An 18,690-nucleotide genomic window follows, 5' to 3' on the forward strand; every position below is an offset into this window, starting at 1 on the left:
GGGCCTCCACCCGTCCGCCGCGGCGGCCGCGGCGGCCTCCGGCGCGGGCAAGATCGCCTCCACCTACGACCTCGTGGAGCCGATGCGGTTCCTCTACGTGAACGTCGTCAAGGCGCGGGACCTCCCCGTGACCGCCACGGGCGCCATCGACCCCTTCGTCGAGGTCAAGCTCGGCAACTTCAAGGGCACCACGCCCGTCAAGGCCGCCAGCCACAGCCCGGCCTGGCAGCAGGTCTTCGCCTTCTCCGCGTCGCACCTCCAGGCGCATGTGCTCGAGGTCGCCGTCAAGGCTAAGGATCTCGGCGGCGACGACCTCGTCGGCCGCGTCGGCTTCGACCTCGCCGAGGTCCCGGTCCGGGTGCCCCCGGACTCGCCGCTCGCGCCGCAGTGGTACCGCCTCGAGACCAAGCGCGGGGAGAAGCTTCCCCACGGCGAGATCATGCTCTCCGTCTGGCTCGGGACCCAGGCCGACGAGTCGTTCCCGGACGCCTGGCACTCCGACGCGCACGCCGCCGCGGGCCCGGCCGCCGTCGCGTCCACGCGCGCCAAGGTATACTTCTCGCCCAGGCTCGTGTACCTCCGGGTCGCCGCCATGGGGGCGCAGGACCTCATCCCGCACGACACCTCGCGCCCCATGAGCGCCTGCGTCAAGCTGCAGCTCGCCGGCCAGGTGCGCCGCACGCGCCCAGGGGCGCCGCCGGGGGCGCCCAACCCGATTTGGAACGAGGAGTTCATGTTCGTCGTCTCCGAGCCCTTCGACGAGCCGCTCGTCGTCACCGTCGAGGACCGCGTCGCGCCGGGTCGCGACGAGATGCTCGGCCGCATTGTCCTGCCCCTCCAAGCAGCAATGCCGCGGCACGACCATTTTGGCAAGCCCGTGGAGCCACGCTGGTACAACCTCATGCGCCCCAGCGATGATCCTGAGAAGAAGGAAATGAAGTTCGCGAGCAAGATACAGATCCGGATGTCGCTTGATTTTGGGTACCACGTCCTTGACGAGTCCACTTACTACAGTAGCGATCTCCAGCCATCGTCAAAGCCAGCAAGGAAACCAAGCATTGGGATGCTTGAGCTGGGGGTTCTGGGTGCCCGGAACCTCATACCAATGAAGCCCAAGGATGGACGCACCACGGATGCCTATTGTGTGGCCAAATATGGACCAAAGTGGGTGCGCACAAGGACCATTCTTGACACGCTGAATCCACAATGGAATGAGCAGTATACATGGGAGGTGTTCGATCCTTGCACCGTGATCACAGTGGTGGTGTTCGACAATGGCCAAATTGGGAGCAAGAATGGTGGTGGCCCAGATCAGCGGATTGGAAAGGTCAGGATCCGGCTGTCAACACTGGAGACTGACAGGGTGTACACACATTTCTACCCTTTGCTGGTTTTACATCCAAGTGGACTCAAGAAGACCGGTGAGCTGCATTTGGCTGTGCGGTTTACCTGCATGGCTTGGGTGAACATGATGGCGCTGTATGGTCGTCCACTGCTACCGAAAATGCACTACACACAGCCGATCCCAGTGATGCAATTGGACTACCTGAGGCACCAGGCAATGCAGATTGTTGCAGCAAGGCTTAGTCGTGCTGAGCCCCCACTACGCAGGGAAGTTGTTGAATACATGCTCGATGTGGACTCGCACATGTTTAGTCTCCGACGCAGCAAGGCTAATTTTTATCGTATTACCTCACTGTTCTATGGTTTTCTGGCAATGCTCAAGTGGTATGAAGGCATCAGGAGCTGGCGGAACCCAATTACGACAATGCTAGTGCACATGCTGTTCCTGATACTGATCTGCTACCCGGAGCTCATCCTGCCCACCTTCTTCCTCTACATGTTCATGATTGGGCTGTGGAACTATCGTTACAGGCCAAGGCACCCGTCACACATGGATACCAAGCTATCCCATGCTGAGATGACACACCCTGATGAGCTTGATGAGGAGTTTGACACATTCCCCACATCCAGACCAGCTGACATTGTAAGAATGCGCTACGACAGGCTGAGGAGCGTCGGAGGTCGTGTGCAGACAGTTGTCGGGGACCTGGCGACACAAGGTGAGAGAGCACACGCCCTGCTGAGTTGGAGGGACCCTCGGGCCACCGCAATCTTCATATTCTTGTCCCTGGTGGTCGCCATTGTGCTCTATGTGACGCCATTCCAGGTTTTGATGGTGATCACCATGCTTTACCTGCTGCGACATCCCCGGTTCCGCAGCAGGATGCCCTCCGTGCCTTTCAACTTCTACAGGAGACTGCCTGCCAAGTCCGATATGCTCCTTTGAGCTCACAGCATTCAGCGTACGAGAAATGGGTGAAAGTTGTAACTTATTTATGTCTGGGTGAAAGTTGTAACTTATTTATGTCTGTTCCACTCGGTTCCTTCTGATTAGCATCAGGTCTGATGTGAATATGCCTGATGAGTTCGTATATTAGAGGCCAATAGTGGCCCAGGAATAAGGTGTTGGTTTAATGGTTTATTTCCTTGGTTATGCCAAAGAAAGGGAACAACTGATCCCTTTTGAGTTTTGGGACAGTGAGAAGAGGTTTTTGGGTGCTAAAATGTAATATTAGCTTCAGGTTACTAGCGTAGAACTAAAGGCAGGAACAATATTGTCCCCAGTGTATTTTGTTTGCATTTGTGTCAGTTTTTGTTTGTGTTTCAGTAATCTTGCCCCTGCACCTGGACCATGATGCTTGTTCTGGTCTTGGCACTACTAACCTTCGTTCAGTGGTCATGCCCTGCTTGTTTTGCTGCAGTTGTACTCGGCACCTGCCAGGCGGTTTTGCTGCGTTGTTTGTTTGTTGAGAAGTTGTGCCGGCACTGGCAGATTTTGTGACTTGAAAGAGTTTGTTGTGTTGCTAAATCTTTTGGCTGAAGGTGCCGTGTTCGAGCACACTATGTTTGTTTTCTTTGAAAAGCTGAGCACACTATGTTGTTTTCCGCGGTCCAGTGCAGAAATGAAGCCACATTTTCTGCGCAACTGATGCAAGAAACACCAGCGGAGGAAAACATGTGAGATGTGACCCGTGGGCACTATCTGTGCTGTAATTTCTGACAAGTGAATCATGCGGCTCTTTTCTTGCGGGCAACAAACGCGGAAGCGTATGAAAAGGATGAACGAAATGGCCGCGGTTGGTTCGGGGAAGGTTCTGAAACATGGACTTGATCTCCCTTGCGCAACACAAGAGCCACTGGAAACCGACTCTCCTATAATTTATACACCCTTTTTTATTTAAAAGAAGTCTATACACCCTATACGCATGAACTTTATCTGACCCTCACACTTTCTCCGTCAGACATCCTGAGTTCCTGACGCCACCACCCCGTCAGCTCTCCCTCGCCGAAGCCGCCCTCACCTTCGAGGCTTCGACGTTCCATCCCCATGACAATCATCTTCTTTCTGTCTCTCTATTTGATGCGTTTACCAACGAAATTTCTAACCATCACTCTAGTGTTTTTGTTTATCTCATCTCATCATATGAATTATCCAGCCACAAAGGCAATTAACTGCTGATGTCCGTAACGTTACAAAGGAAGTCCGGGGCTTACGACGAGCCCTCCTCAATGACAGACACTTGAGGCCCACGTAAGCCCATCAAAACATACTTATAACTTACAAGCAATTTTAAAGAAAAAACTCACAGGCCCGTATGAATTCTTCTCATACTCAACAGATAAACCTTTTGACTGGGCCAGCGTTAGCCTAGTGAACTTACCTAAGAGGCCGGGCCAGCTTTTCTACATTCCGAAAATCTAGGTCCAGAGTGAATATGCGCCGTGAATATGTGTTACCATCACCTATGAGGAGCCGGCGTATTGTGAAGACCTGCCTACTGAGAGAGGAGACGGGAACCAGAAGACACGTCTTCGGAAGCTTAACACCAAATACGTGAGCAAAGACTGGGTCATCTAAGCCCAGCCCATGTAACCAATGCGGCCCATATTGTAATGGAGAGGATGAGGGGTATTACTTTAAGCTCTCCCTGCGTGGAGAAGGGGTAAGAACATTGTAGCCGGAACAGAACCGAGCGCTTGTCGCTGGCGTTAGCAGGGATGACCGCCGTCGTCGCCTGAGAGAAGAACTATCCACCCATGTTATCGTGTGATTCGTAGTAGTGCGGTAACAATACGCTAGAAGCAAAACCCCGCAAACCATGCAGCCCGGCTGATACAGAGTCCGGCACGGAATAAGGCCCACCAATCCTTCTATCACAGCAGCAGACTCGCAAGCTCAAACGAAGCGACGAAAGCCAGCCACAGTCTCACACGTCACACCACCAGTGGGGACTCTCGTCGCCGTCCGACCCAGGGCGGCGAACAATTTGGGCAGCCTCGCGCGAACTCCGCGAGACGACGACCCGCCGCGAGTCATCACGAGGAAAAATATCTGAACGCGAGGCCGCAAGTCTGCGACGCCGAGCTAGTGGTGGTGGCCTCTATCCCAAGCTCCAGCAGTTCCCCGATGGCGCCGGCGGCCGCGGCTGTCGCGGGGGCGCGCCCGTCGTCGCTCCCTCGACCGTCGTCGCCTCGGCGGGGACGCCTGGTACGTGCCTGCTCGTTTCCCCGCGCCGCGCCGAGCGCACGCCCCACCACAACACTTGTGTCATCTGTAAGTCAGCTGCCGAAGCGTACTGGCATCTTATCCACTCTTATCTTTTCGCCTCGTCACTCGGTACTCTGCTGCCGTTACCCGATGTCTTGGCCATGGCACCTAGCGCGTTCGTGCTCGTCCGGGGTCAATTTGAAGTTTTCATATCGCAAATCGTTTTATCGTTGCACTGCAAACTCGCTGTACGAACTAGCTAGCTAGTGCCACTTGTGCGCTCTGACGTGACGATTTCAGTTCCCACACAGAAACCGTTCTGCGCCGCCGGCCATCCCCTGACGCGACGGCGGCAGGGGCGGCCGCTCTGCAGCCAGGCCGAGGTGGCGGGCACCACCGTGGACGACGACGAGGCGTGCGAGCTAGTGAGCGGTTCGGACCTCGTCATCGGCGAGGGTGACGACAGCGTCAGCGCGTACCTCCTCAAGGCCGTCAAGAACAACAACGGCACGGGCATCCTCCTCCTCTCCGACGTGTTCGGCTTCGAGGACTCCGCCACGCGGGACTTCGCCTACCGCGTCGCCTGCAACGGCTACAAGTACCGAACCTTGCCTGATAATAATCTCCCACTCGCTTGCAATGGCTCCATCCAATTCTCACTACTCGATCTGCACCTTTGATGTCTGGATGTCCAGTGTCCTGGTGCCGGACTTGTTCCGGGGCAACCCGTGGAAGCAGAGCCCCCCGTTCGACGACGACCTCTTCGCGCGGTGGCTGGCGGGGCAGGCCCCGGCGCGGGTGTCCAGCGACATCGACGCGTGCACGCGGTGGCTGGTGGACGAGTTCAAGGCGGCGGGGGTGTCCAGGAAGCTGGGCGTGGTCGGGTTCTGCTACGGCGGCGGACGCCTCGTGGAGGCGCTGGCGCGCGACGCCGAGGGCTGCTTCAGCGCGGGGGTCTGCTTCTACGGGTCCCGGATGGACGCGTCGCTGGGCGACCGGATCGCGGCGCCCGTGCTGTTCGTGTGCGGCGACGGCGACCCGCTGTGCCCAGTGGAGACGGTGCGGGAGCTGGGGAGGCGCGCGAGGGGCGCCAGGGCCGCGGTGTACGCCGGCAGGGGGCACGGGTTCGCGCACCGGCCGCAGTCCGTGGAGGACGACGCCGACGCCGAGGACGCGTTCAACGCCATGCGGGGGTGGCTGCACGACCACCTGCTCGCCTGATCAGCCGGAGGACATCGTCACGGTTACACGGGTTGGGTGCCTGGCGAGTGGTGGAGTACATAGGTTTGTCGAAAATCAGTTGGAATCAAGAACGCTAGTGAGAGTTTGAGTGAATTCACTAGTAATGGCAAAAGTTTCACTTGTGCACTGACGCTGTGAACTTTTGAGAGTGTGAATTCTAATGTAAAAGTTACTCCTTTACTTTCATTCCAAAATGTGAGGTATTTTAGTTTAGTTAGAAGTTAACTTATCGAGCTTTGACATGTTTACAAAAATGCACCAACATCTACAACATCAAATTAGTTTCATTAAGCCTACCATGAAATGGCTTGATGATGCATTTATTTAGTATTATAGGTGTTAACAGCTTTTTTTATAAATTCAGTTAAAAAATTTAAAAAGATTAACTTAGAATGAATTTATAACTCCTTGCATTTTGGATGGAACCAGTTGAAGAAAATATCACGACAGACAGGAAGTTTGATGACTACTACATGGGCTCCATAAAAAAAGTCTCAACGCGCAACCAAATCCTGCGGCCCATGTAGCCAATTTTGGCCCACAAGCATCGGTGAGGGACAAAATTCGGCCCAACAATTGCACCAGGAGAGGCAGCAGCAAGCAATTCGCCGACCCGGGAGAAAACCTGCAACGACGCCAAGCCGAAGCCATGAGCAAACAACATCAGCAGTGTCTGTCTGCACGTTGCGTCGCGTATAACCTAACCAAGGGTTAAATAAACCGGTACACGCATGCAGCTTTGTCGCACCTAAAAACAAAGCACACCACCTTCACGACGTCAGAAACGTGGTTCCACGGCCATCGCCGTCGCAGCACAGCTGAGAACGCCTAACCCGAACAAGGGAAAACAAGAAGTGATCGAGGTTACGATCAAGCCGCCTGCCTGGTTTTCACACACAGGATGATGACAGGAGGCGCCAAGATCCAGCAGGGATCGATGTGTCGTCCTCCGCTGCGCTACTAGAAGAAGAAGACGCCTCCCGTTTTCCTAAAAAGGAGGCCGCGCCGGCCGCCGCAGCTGCCCGTTCCCAGACTGGCGCCGCGCGGCGCGCGCGCAACCCCCGGCCGCGGGGCGGGGGCCAGCGGTGCCGGCCGGCCAGCAGCCGCAGGTGGGAACGTGGAATCCCGGAGGTGGAGCTGGAGCCATGAATGGTGTGGGTTCGGCGTGCCGCGTCGATGGCCGGCACGAACACTTGGCAGGACAGGAGTTTAGCATGTGCGGCCCGGCCACACATGTCTCCTAGTCCTTTGGCCTCTTGGTCTTGGGAACCATCATCCCACTCATCAACCTGGTTCAGTTAGTAGTAGTGGATTCCACATCCTATTTTACTTCCATTTTTTTATTTCTGCGAATGCAAATGCATGCATGGAGAAAGAGATGTTGTGTATGAGCTGTTACATGGAGGCTGGTGTTTGTTAGTGTCACCAGTGCTGGTTAGTGTGCTGTAGACCTGTAGTTGCTTATCTAAATGCTGGATAGTACTTAGCATCATGCTGAAAACATCCTTGAGAAAGCTTGGAACAGCTGGTGGCGTACGTATAATTGGTCGGCAATTTGGTTTTCCATTTCTTGTGGAAAAGAACCCGTTAGGAAGATGCGTGGCTTTATTCCAAGCCTCCAACTCCTTGTCAGCGTTAGCCAGCTTAACCCCACGATTTTCTGTCACCTGTCACGATCCGAGGCGATCCACGAATTCCTTGGTTCCAGCCTTGTTTTATGCCTGCCCGGCCTGGATGGATCAATCATTGCCCAATCTCACTTTATTAGGAGCTGCGACCTGCTCTGGTGCTCTATCATTTTGGCTTGGAGGATTTTCACTTAGAATATGTGTGCTCGTTGATCGAAGATACTGTGCTACTTGTTTCGTGGAGCAAGGAATATGCATCGGTCATTCCAGGTCACCTCATCATTATAGGAGAGCTGATCATTCATTTTGGAGCCACGAGCTTCCGATTCAATAACAGTGGAACCATATTTTCTTATATATTTCCTGTATACAAATCACTGCAAATTTCGTCAATCTCATACAGCATAGATTCTACTAAATGTGGGCCTGGTTAGTAAAGGGGGTTTTTTTTTTCCGAAGAAAGGTTAGTAAAGGGTTCATGACACTTTTGAGTACATCGTAAGCGAAGATTTCTATGTTAATGGCACCTGATATGTATGTGACGGTGATTAAGAGAAAAAAGGGGGCAAAGAACTGAGGGAATCTGGCATTGTATTCTTTTTGTATATTGAAACCTCAGCAGGATAGCGGCTGCGGATCCAACGTCTAGTTACTGCTCGTACTTGAACAGATTATCATTGGATTCTCAGTGACCGCATTGTTTTCTTGTCTTCTGATGAAGTGACGAGGACGCACGCGTTGCATAGGCCAGCCAGATCTACGATTTGCTGCGGCTCCGATCCCTCGACAAAGCATCTCAAATCCGTTGCTGCCGTTGCTTGTCTAGTCTCTGTCCAAGTGTCCATGGTTTACGCTCCCCATTGGATACCAGGGAGGCGTCTATAGTTAAAACCCAAGAATCTTGTGTGGTGACATGCATGTACCAATCGGCTACGATTTTCTAAAATATAATCACTCCTGTTCTGTTTCGTCATCATCGTTGAGATGCTTAGAGTGTTAGCCCCCATCACGTCAGGGTGTTAGCCCCCGTCAAATGTTTGGACACTAATTAGGAGTATTAAATTTGAACTAATTATAAAATTAATTACACAACCTCTAGGCTAAATCGTGAGATGAATCTATTAAGCCTAATTAGTCCATGATTTGACAATGTGGTGCTACAGTAACCATTCGCTAATGATGGATTAATTAGGCTTAATAGATTCGTCTCGCGATTTATCTTAGGGTTTCTGCAATTAGTTTTATAATTAAATTATGTTTAGTCCTCCTAATTAGTATCCGAACCTCCGATGTGACAGGACTAAAGTTTAACCCCTGATATCCAAACGCCCCTTAGCATTCGCGGAGGTGGAGTTGATTTTGATGTGAAGTCTAAACATGGACGATTCATGAAAAAAAAGTCTGTAATACGGGCAATTGAAAACCATACTAAACAATTCCACGACAGTTTTTCCCTCTCGTCCAGTAACTGTCTAACTGACATCGAGCCCGAATCAGCACGCAACGATCACACACGACCACACCGGCGCGACGTGCATACCACGACCGTGTCAGAGGGGGAGCTCAAAGAGTGACATGTGGACTCACCGACACGGGCCAATGGCCGTAGGCCTGTCAACGTAGCTCGAATTACCGAAGAAGTGACCTGGCATGGCCGTGGGAGCATAGGATGCTTTTCTAAGTACAGTTCAGAAATAAAAATTAGAATGCGCTACAGTTGTAAAAAGGGGAAAAACTGAAATGCACAGTTGTAAAAAGAAATAAAACAACTAGTGCATTGTTGGTTTGTAAAGGGAAACAAACAAATTCATAAAAGAAAACAAATGCAACTTTTAGTTTGTTGAACTCCGGCCCTATACTGATTATCAGCCGTCACTAAATCAAATAGAAGGGGTGAGAAGAGCATGCGTGAGCTTTCGAGTGCAAATGATGCGATCAAAGATATAAGTCCACTAGAATATGTCACTTGGCTATAAATATGTATCAATTATATTGTCTAAAGTGAAAGGGTTATATATTATAAAAATGTATTCCATGACGGATATCTTAACATACTTTATTAATCTGCATCTCTTTCTCTTACATACCGGTGGTAACAAAAACTTAAAAAGAGCTGTAGGTAAGTTCCAGGCCATGTATAAACCTAAAATGATAAGCTCCGGCGATGGGAACCGCCGTTTCCGGCGCCGACCAAGGGCCTGTTCGCTTCAGCTTATAAGCCGGCTGAAAAGTTGAAACGGCTGATTTGTTATGAGAGAAAACACTGTTTGGTGGCTGATAAGCCGGCTGAATAAGCTGAAGCGAACAGGCCGCAAGGTTCTCTAGTTCTTTGGATTCTGGAATTGGTCAAGGCGAGCCGATAGAGATAGAGGGAGAGAAGACCAGCGATCAGACATGACAATCGTCAGTGACGAAGACTCATCGCCCTCCATTTCACAGACCGTGTTTGTGAGACATGGGTTAAACTTTAGCCCTGTCATATCGGATGTTTGGATGCTAATTAGGAGGACTAAATATGATCTAATTATAAAACTAATAGAAGAACCCCTAGACTAAATCGCGAGATGAATCTATTAAGCCTAATTAATCCATCATTAGTGAATGGTTAATGTAGCACCATATTATCAAATCATGGACTAATTAGGCTTAATAGATTCGTCTTGCGATCTAGCCTAGAGGTTGTGCACTTAGTTTTGTAATTAGCTCATTCCGAAATGATCTATTAATGACCAAATATCCGATAACACCCTGTCTCCTAATTATAAGCATCGGAACATCGTCTCCTCACCATCTCCCTCAAAAACCTTTTTATTATTCTACTACTGCAATGCTGCATGGGCACTCTGGAAATCCAGACAACTGTTTCCACCGGCCAATCAGAATCACCTTTGGCAGTCTGCCACACTTGTAAACCATCTATTTCATATGCCCCATCACTTTAAGCACGTTTCAGAAGCTCAGATTACGGACAAACCCAGCAAGAAAAGATCGTAACACCGAGTAAACTTCTTCACTACCTCGAAGGGCAGTTCACTTGAGTCAACAATCAATCGGTCCAAAAGGAAGGAAAATGAAACCACACCTGACTTCCTCTGTTCTGAAGCCATGAAGATGCAGAGGTGTGAAAAAGCACTGAAAAAAAGGCGCATTTTTGCATCGAGTACTGAGCAAGTGCGTTTCGTTTTCATTGCCTTAAAACTTTTGCCCTCCACTGGAGGCAAACATCCCCCCATCTAATGATCTAGCCAGTCCTGAGACCGATGCTCGTTTAAGGAAAGAAAGAAGACGGATGAACAACCATCGATGCGTCAAGGAATTCTTCCGTTCCGGTTTGTTTAGCAGAGACGCCGATGATAAACAGAACCAGTGAACCCTATGCATGCTCGATGCTTTCTAGAACGCAGGAATTTTTCGTCCCGGTCACTCGCCTGCTAGGATAAGATAAAGATGAGTGGTGGTTGGTGACATTGTGACAGCGAGATGGACGAGATAGAAAAGAGGCGAACCAGTTGAAGAGAAAGGAAAGAGATGGCAATTTCACAGTGCTCGGCAGCCATCCACGGACCACGGGCTCTGTGGATGTGAGTGTGACCAAGCAAAGCTGTTGATCGCGCAAGCAACAGGGACAGATGGCGCCGTGGCGGTAGTCTAGGGGGTTAGGATGGGATTTTCAAACTTTTGAAGGGGAATTGGGGAAAACAATTTGTGTTTCAGTTGATCTTGCAAGCTAGCGTTAGACAGAAAACCTTACCAAAAAATTTAAGTGTAGATAATTAAGAAAACGTCTTTTCAGAAAAAAATGCATTTTCAGAAAAAAAAAGTAGACAGAAAATGCCTACAAAGGCTAGCAATTTCTATACAAGTTACATGAATAGCAAAACTTTATACATCTACGACTTAGTATACGATTTAGATGCAAATAATATGCGTAAAATACTGATCACGCCTCCTTATATATTTCTCTACTAAAGTCATAGCTTTGCGCAAAAGTATTTGTTTCTTCGTGAGAGTTTCTTCTCACGCCCATGATATTTATATGTAGCCATCTATCTATGTCATAATTTTTATTTTTAGATTAGTCTTCACACAAGAGAGGGGCCTAAATGGCAGAAGAGAGTAATTTAGCAGGAAATATTAGGGATACTTTAGATTAGTAGTTTAGAAATAGGCTATATTCAAAACTTGTTGATGATGATGCTTGTATACCAAATCCGATGATAGGATATTTTGGTTTGCTTTGCAAGAGTTTATGGCATTTCTTACTTTTTTTAGTAGCACGGCTATTCTTAAGATTAACGTTGGTGCTTTAAAAGGAGCTTAAGATAAGGTAAGATCCATCTCTCAAATGATTGGGCCCTCTGACGTCATCTTTCATTAGAGTGACTGTAGTAGTGTCATGCTAATCCATGCACAAGGTGGGGCCCGGGCACGGTCACACTAGGCGCCTCGTGCTCCCTCGCCTGGCTCACGCTTCCAGCAAACATAACAGCGAGCAAAGCAAGCTGGTTCTACTCTGCTCACCTGACAGCTCGCTCTGCCTCTGTCTGCTTCGCCACCTCCCTCCCTCCCTCCCTCTCTCTCTCTACAAATCTCTCCCACTTCTCTCTCCCCCCGTCCATCTCGCGCTCCAAATTTCCCCGAACTCCGCCCCGCGCCTTTGTCGCCTTTCCGCACGCGCCGTTCGATTCGATCGCTTTGATCGACCAGGCATGGCCGACGAGACCAAGCAAGAAACCGCCGCCGCGGCGGTGGCGGCCGAGGTGGTCGTGACGGAGCCCGAGAAAAAGGCGGAGGAGCCCGCGGCGGAGAAGGCCGTGGAGGCGGCCGAGGAGAAGGCCGCGGAGGCGGCTGTGGAGAAGGCCGTGGAGGCGGAGGAGAAGGCCGCGGAGGCGGACTCGGAGGAGGAGAAGAAGGCGGAGGAGGCCCTGGAGGCGGCCGCGGGCGACGAGGCGGCGGTGATCGACGCAGCTGGGTCGTTCAAGGAGGAGAGCAACCTCGTGTCCGAGCTGCCCGACCCGGAGCAAACCGCGCTCGCGCAGCTCAAGGAGCTCGTCGCCGCCGCGCTCGCCAACGGGGAATTCGACCTGCCCCCGCCGCCGCCGCCCAAGGAGGAGCCCAAGAAGGAGGAGCCGGCCAAGGAGGAGGCGAAGGATGAGGCGAAGCCGGCCAAGGACGAGGAACCCAAGGCTGAGGCGGCGGCAGCCGAAGAGCCCGCCAAGGAGGAGGCCAAAGCTGAGGAGCCCAAGACGGAGGCGCCGGCCGAAGCTGCCGTCGAGGAGGTCAAGGCTGAGGCTCCGGCGCCAGAGGAGCCCAAGGCTGAGGCTGCCCCAGCGGAGGAGCCCAAGGCCGAGGAGCCTGCCAAGGAAGAGCCCATGGCGGAGGCGGCCACCGAGGAGCCGAAGGCCGAGGCGGCGGCCGAGGAGGCCAAACCATCCGAGCCAGAGCCGGAGGAGAAGACCGTCGTGGTGGCCGAGGAGGAAGCCACCAAGACGGTCGAAGCCATCGAGGAGACCGTCGTCCCCGCCGCGTCCGAGACAGCCGCGTCCGCTGAGGCGGAGGCCGCGCCGGGGCCGGCGGCCGAGCGGAAGGAGGAGCTCATCTGGGGCGTGCCGCTGGTGGGCGACGACGAGCGCACGGACACGGTGCTGCTCAAGTTCCTCCGCGCGCGCGAGTTCAAGGTGAAGGAGGCCATGGCGATGCTCAAGTCGGCGGTGCTGTGGCGCAAGCGCTTCGGCATCGACGAGCTCCTGGGCGCCGACCTCGGCCTGCCGGAGCTGGAGAACGTGGTGTTCTACCGCGGCGCCGACCGCGAGGGCCACCCCGTCTGCTACAACGTCTACGGCGAGTTCCAGGACAAGGAGCTCTACGAGAAGGCCTTCGGCGACGAGGAGAAGCGGGAGCGCTTCCTCAAGTGGCGCATCCAGCTCCTCGAGCGCGGCATCCGGGAGCAGCTCGACTTCTCGCCCAGCGGCATCTGCTCCATGGTGCAGGTCACCGACCTCAAGAACTCGCCGCCCATGCTCGGCAAGCACCGCGCCGTCACCCGCCAGGCCCTCGCCCTGCTCCAGGACAACTACCCGGAGTTCGTCGCCAAGAAGGTACAACCTCTCTTCTTTTGCAGTGATCGAATCTGGAATCCTAGTCCAAAATTCGAATCATCTCCTAGAATCCTAGTCCATAATCAGCTAAGAATTTGAAGATTTCCCTGCCTGTTATTCCTGTGCTTGTTTAAGAATAAGATCTTTCATTCTCCATTCCGTCTTGCTTCTTTCTTCCTAGTAAAGTTCAGTAATCTAGTACCATAACCACATATGGCGGTGCAAGCAAAGCTGAAATCATTTTCACCCCCTTCCTGTTTCCCTCTTTTACACACTGCTGCTTGCCAGTCTTGTGTAACTGCCTTTTCCCCACATGCTTCTTGCCACAAAATGGCATTCAGATACTTCTTCAGTGAGGCTACTGTGATTTCAGCTATGTCACTCAGGTGTTGAATGAGCTTCTGAATCGGGGAAATTGATTTGGTCGGATCATTGATCAATTGCAGGTGTTCATCAATGTGCCGTGGTGGTACCTTGCGGCAAACAAGGTGATGAGCCCATTCCTGACTCAGCGCACCAAGAGCAAGATTGTCTTCTGCAGCCCTGGCAAGTCCGCGGAGACCCTCTTCAGGTTTGCAGTCTTGCACACAAGGATTTATATGAATCAATGTCTGTTGAGACCATTCATGTGCATCCTTACACGCATCTAATTTGATACAGATACATCGCTCCGGAGCAAGTGCCTGTTCAATTCGGCGGCCTCTACAAAGAGGATGACACCGAGTTCTCCACCTCTGATGCCGTCACCGAGCTCACCGTCAAGCCATCCTCAAAAGAAACCATTGAGATCCCAGCCACTGAGGTTTAATCGCGCCTCTATTTCTAAATCCTGAATTTCCTGTAAGGGTGCGTTTGGCAGAGTTCCCAGAGCTGATTCTCTGCTGATTCCAGCAGAAGCTCTGCCAAACGGTTTTTCATAGAGGAGTGATTCTTTGTTGATTCTGTGAAGTGATTCTTTGAAATGAACTGAGAGGCTGGGAGCTGGAAAAAAAGTAGCTTCTCCTGATTCTGTGAAATGATTCTCCATAGTTAATGCTAGAGGATCACTTTTAGCCACAGAATCACTTCTCTCAGAGAATCAACTCACATAGAGAATCAGAATCAGATGGAGCTCTACCAAACGCACCATAAATTGTACATTGCCATGAAACTAAATGCTATCATGCACTGTCTTTGTAGAACTCCACGGTTGTGTGGGAGCTCCGCGTGCTGGGATGGGAGGTGAGCTACGGCGCCGAATTCACCCCCGACGCAGAGGGCGGCTACACCGTGATCGTGCAGAAGACGAGGAAGGTTCCCGCCCACGAGGAGCCGATCATGAAGGGGAGCTTCAAGGTGAGCGAGCCCGGCAAGGTGGTGCTGATCGTGAACAACCCGGCGTCGAAGAAGAAGAAGCTGCTGTACCGGTTCAAGGTGAAGAGCACCGCTGAATCCGCCTGAGCCCTGAGAGGAGTGTGGTTGCCTCCGGCGGCCAGCCCGCTTGATGACCCTACTACTCATAATTTGATCGCCAGCCAGGTCCACAGGTCCATACCGCCACCATCTGAACATGTTGCATGATAGGAGAGGACAAATAAGAGTTTCTGGTTTCTAGGCCCGTTTTATGTCCCGGTTCTTTGATTATTTGTTGGCTTGCTGTTCTTTTTTTGGGGTCGCATTTGTATGTGTTTTACTTGAGAAAACAAACCAAAGTGAGCTTTGTTCGTTCTTATTATGAGATAGCGATGGTTTCTTCTTCTTGAGGTCAGGAGGGGGGGGGGGGGGGGGGGGGGCCTCTTTTTGTACATTTTTTTTCCCCTCCCCAAACATGTTGGTTTTTTAGAAAGCACGCTGGTTTGTCCTCTCTGTCGCTGCCGGGCGCCATGTTACTCTTTCACTCCCCCATGTTCTTCCGCTGATTCCATTTTGTCGCTGTCCTTGGTGCTTTGCATTCGGCCACCGGTGGTGACGAGCCGTTTCAGACAAAGTTCCGTTTACGTCAAGGTCTCATCCCTTGCTGCATTATTATGTGCTTAAAACAACTTCTCTTTGCAGTCAGCTGCCAAAGGCTGTTGAGCGCCGGAACTGAAGCGCCGCTAATCAGGCCAAAGAACACATATATCATTTGCAAGGCAAAAGGCTGCTGCGGGCATCTTCCAGAGTGTGTTTACGCTGCTAATGATGGGCGCGAAACCATGCTTAGGTGGTGGGACATGATGCTACTAGTTGCTAGGCTGCGATTCCAATCACTTGACGAAAAGCGAAGAGCCAAAGAGCAAACAAAAGCACAGCACAGGACAGCAAAGCAAGCGAGCAAGCTGTAGTTTTGATGGATGGATGGGTGGATTTGTAACAGCTAGCCAGGCAGAGGAGAATGTTGGTGACGACTGACGACCCCGCCCGAAGAGGAGGGGATTTTGCGTTTGACCACGCCGACCGGGGCCATAAAAACCAAAAGGAGGCGCCGCCTCATGATGCGTGTCCAGCGCGGCCACGACGCCATGATCCCCCGACCCGTACCTGCACGAATAATGGAGGCTGCCGCTTGGGCGCTGGTGATGAGAGCCAGAGGGAGGGTCCGGGGGGACAACCTGTGCGTTGCTCCGTCTTTATCCCAAGGCCTTCCCAATTTTTCAGTGATCACTGATCAGGGAGAGACGAGAGAGAGAGAGCCGATGCCAGTTGACGTGCTTGGCCTCTGCATTTTGCCTTGGTCGGGAGCGGCTGTCACCAGGATCGTCGTGAGTATCGCGTCGTTCCTACATGGACGACCTCACACCCACAACTCCGCGTAGAATGCCTCGTGCGAAATTCAGTACAGACACATAACGTTTCACAATTTTTCAGAAGTCATGGATCCTGGATTTGGCGATGGATGGTGGATGCAACTCATGGTCACGCAGCTCATGCAGGCAGAGGCAGGCGCAGCGGCATTGTCATGCTACCAGATCCTGTTTTCCGGGGCCCACCGTGGCATGCTTGTTCATGATCACCGTCATCCTCTTCTTCTTCCATTTATTAAAGAGCGGAGACGGATGCGCTAACATTGTTCGTGCATGGATGGTCCATGCTGTCATGCATGCTGGTCCAGGGTGCTCCAGAGTCCAGAGGGAGACCCCGGAAGGCCAGAACTGTAACTCGCAAAGCTGCAGCTGCACCGTCGTTCCTGGACTGGACCAGCAGCATGGGGAGCTAGCTCTCAGCGTGACAATCTCCGGTTCGGGGTCGGGACCAGGCCAAAGTTAATGAACCCGGTTCACCTTATACAATTTGCTGCACTGTGTCACTGTGTGTGCAGTGTCATAGCGTGCGCTCAACCCTTCAGTCCCTTCTGACGTACGAAGTGTCATTTTTCTTGTCAATTAGTACTAAGTGCTCACCATTTTGTAACGAACATGACCCCATTAGACTATAGTTTGTGATTTTGGTGATTGGGTGACAGCACGGTCTTTGAGACTAATGGATTAGATTATGCTTTAAAGGAAGCAACCACAACAAAAGACATGCGAAGAAACGAAGTTTCAAAGCACCAACGCAAATTGGTGTCCTCACCGAATCAGCCGGTGACAAAGGCACAAGAGAAAATTGGGATCATCGGTGAGGCATTGGACCATCCGATGGCTGCAGTAACGGCTGAGTCAAAGTTAACCATCGGATGATCCGATCGTGGGTAATTTGAGAGCGTCGGATGAATTGTTGCAGCGAAAATAAGAAAGAGTATAGCACCGGATGATCCCATGCTCTAATTAAAGGGACTATCGGACTAATTATATTTTCTTTTCCAAGTTCCAGAGAGGGTTTGGGCGAAAAACCATCAGCACCGGATGATCCGATGGGTATCGGAGGAACCATCGGATGAATCGGTGGAATGCGTCGGTGAGGTTTTGGGCGCGGGGAGGCCAACGGTTAGTTGCACCAGATGTTTAGATGCATGCCAAAATATGACCATCGGAATATCCGACGGTACACTTTAACTAGCTATTGGAGCAACGACTCTTTGAGGCTTTTGGGCTATTTATACCCTCACTATTTGCCCATTTGGAGTTGATGGTGTGTGCAGAAGTCCATTGGAGTGCAAGACACATCTGAGCCACCAAAAGTGCACAAAGTGATTAATCAAAAGCTTAGCACATGCTTAAAGAGTGATTAGTGCTAGGATAGGCCTAGAGAGGTGAGTGCAAGGTGCTGCTACCTTGTGATTGGTTCAAGGAGTGAACCACCTTTGTAAGCTAGGTGTGCCGGCATCTTGGAGCCTTGGTGGCTCGCCAGCAAATCTTCGACCCTCCCGCTTGGTGTAAATCCAAGACCTTGTCTGCGAGAGACTTGATGCCCAGGAGCACATCCTTGGTGGAGCTCCAACGTGGACTAGAGGTGGCATTTGCCTACCGATGTCATGGGATAAAATCGTCGTGCCAACGTTGCATCCTTCCTAACCTACTCTTTTACGTTTTCGCATTTCATACTTGCAACTTAAGTACCTTTACTTTCTAAGTAGTATCTTGATAGGATTGGCGATTGCGAAATTCTTTTTAGGTGGGGAGTTTCACTAGATTAATCATAGAAGTATATTTTAGATAAGATGATCTAGTATATGTTTTGATGCATGGTAGGTAGTGGAAACTTATACATAAGTTAAGGTTTCAAGTTACGAGCACTCGTACCTTACGCATTTGGAATGCGCACGTACATCCTTATCTGAGCCCATCGGCCCGCTCCAGGATTCGTGTACAGTGCAGGCTAGCTCATGAATTACGTGTCATAGTGCGTGGTACAGGGATCCAGGACGAAGAGGCAGCTAGGATACATCCGTACCAATTCCCTTGTTCATTTGTGCATCAGCATCTCGATGTAATTGGAATTGGAATTGGAGAGGAGCAGTGATCCGATAAGGCCACGGTCCCTTCCGCGCCGAGCACCGTTTGTACGTACGGTGCATGCCAGGCCCTGTTTGTGTTTCCAACAGAGGATTTCATATGGTACGTACGGGTAGCAGCATAAACGGAGGCACGGAGCAACGCTTCAAAAAAGGGAAAGAGGACGCCTCCCTTTTGGTCTGGTCTGCTCTTTCTCCCCGTCCAAGATCACTGCTGAAACGTGCAGCTGCTGCTAGAAACCCGCAAAACGGATTTGGAACGGCGGCGATCGCTGGTCGGGTCGGGTCGGGGTGGGGGGGGGGGGGGGGGGGGGGGGG

At 51.7% G+C, this 18,690-nt stretch overlaps 3 protein-coding genes across 4 annotated transcripts in view; all 3 read left to right on the forward strand.

Moving 5' to 3' along the window:
- Window positions 1–2,670, forward strand: part of LOC101758905 (FT-interacting protein 1) — a 5,787-nt gene extending 3,117 nt beyond the window's left edge. Inside the window, exon 2 of the mRNA XM_012845039.3 lies at window positions 1–2,670. Coding sequence (XP_012700493.2) covers window positions 1–2,290 — 2,290 coding nt within the window. The 3' untranslated portion in view covers window positions 2,291–2,670.
- Window positions 2,671–4,344: 1,674 nt separating this feature from the next.
- On the forward strand, window positions 4,345–6,019 carry LOC101771847 (carboxymethylenebutenolidase homolog). 2 transcript variants are annotated; one of them, XM_022824830.1, is made up of 3 exons: window positions 4,345–4,552; window positions 4,864–5,150; window positions 5,248–6,019. In XM_022824830.1, exons 1-3 carry the CDS (start codon window positions 4,472–4,474, stop codon window positions 5,771–5,773), a joined length of 894 nt encoding a protein of 297 aa, XP_022680565.1. In that variant the 5' UTR covers window positions 4,345–4,471; the 3' UTR covers window positions 5,774–6,019. The 2 variants fall into 2 exon arrangements, with proteins under 2 accessions (XP_022680565.1, XP_004961986.1); XM_004961929.3 differs by having other exon boundaries at window positions 4,346–4,618.
- Window positions 6,020–11,930: 5,911 nt separating this feature from the next.
- Window positions 11,931–15,255, forward strand: LOC101772524 (patellin-3). The gene is made up of 4 exons (XM_004961931.3): window positions 11,931–13,520; window positions 13,967–14,091; window positions 14,181–14,322; window positions 14,700–15,255. The coding sequence occupies exons 1-4, from the start codon at window positions 12,132–12,134 to the stop codon at window positions 14,958–14,960; spliced, it is 1,917 nt and encodes a 638-aa protein (XP_004961988.1). The 5' UTR covers window positions 11,931–12,131; the 3' UTR covers window positions 14,961–15,255.
- Window positions 15,256–18,690: the final 3,435 nt, after the last annotated feature.

Source organism: Setaria italica, chromosome III, assembly GCF_000263155.2.
Source record: "Setaria italica strain Yugu1 chromosome III, Setaria_italica_v2.0, whole genome shotgun sequence".
Taxonomy (NCBI): Eukaryota; Viridiplantae; Streptophyta; class Magnoliopsida; order Poales; family Poaceae; genus Setaria; species Setaria italica.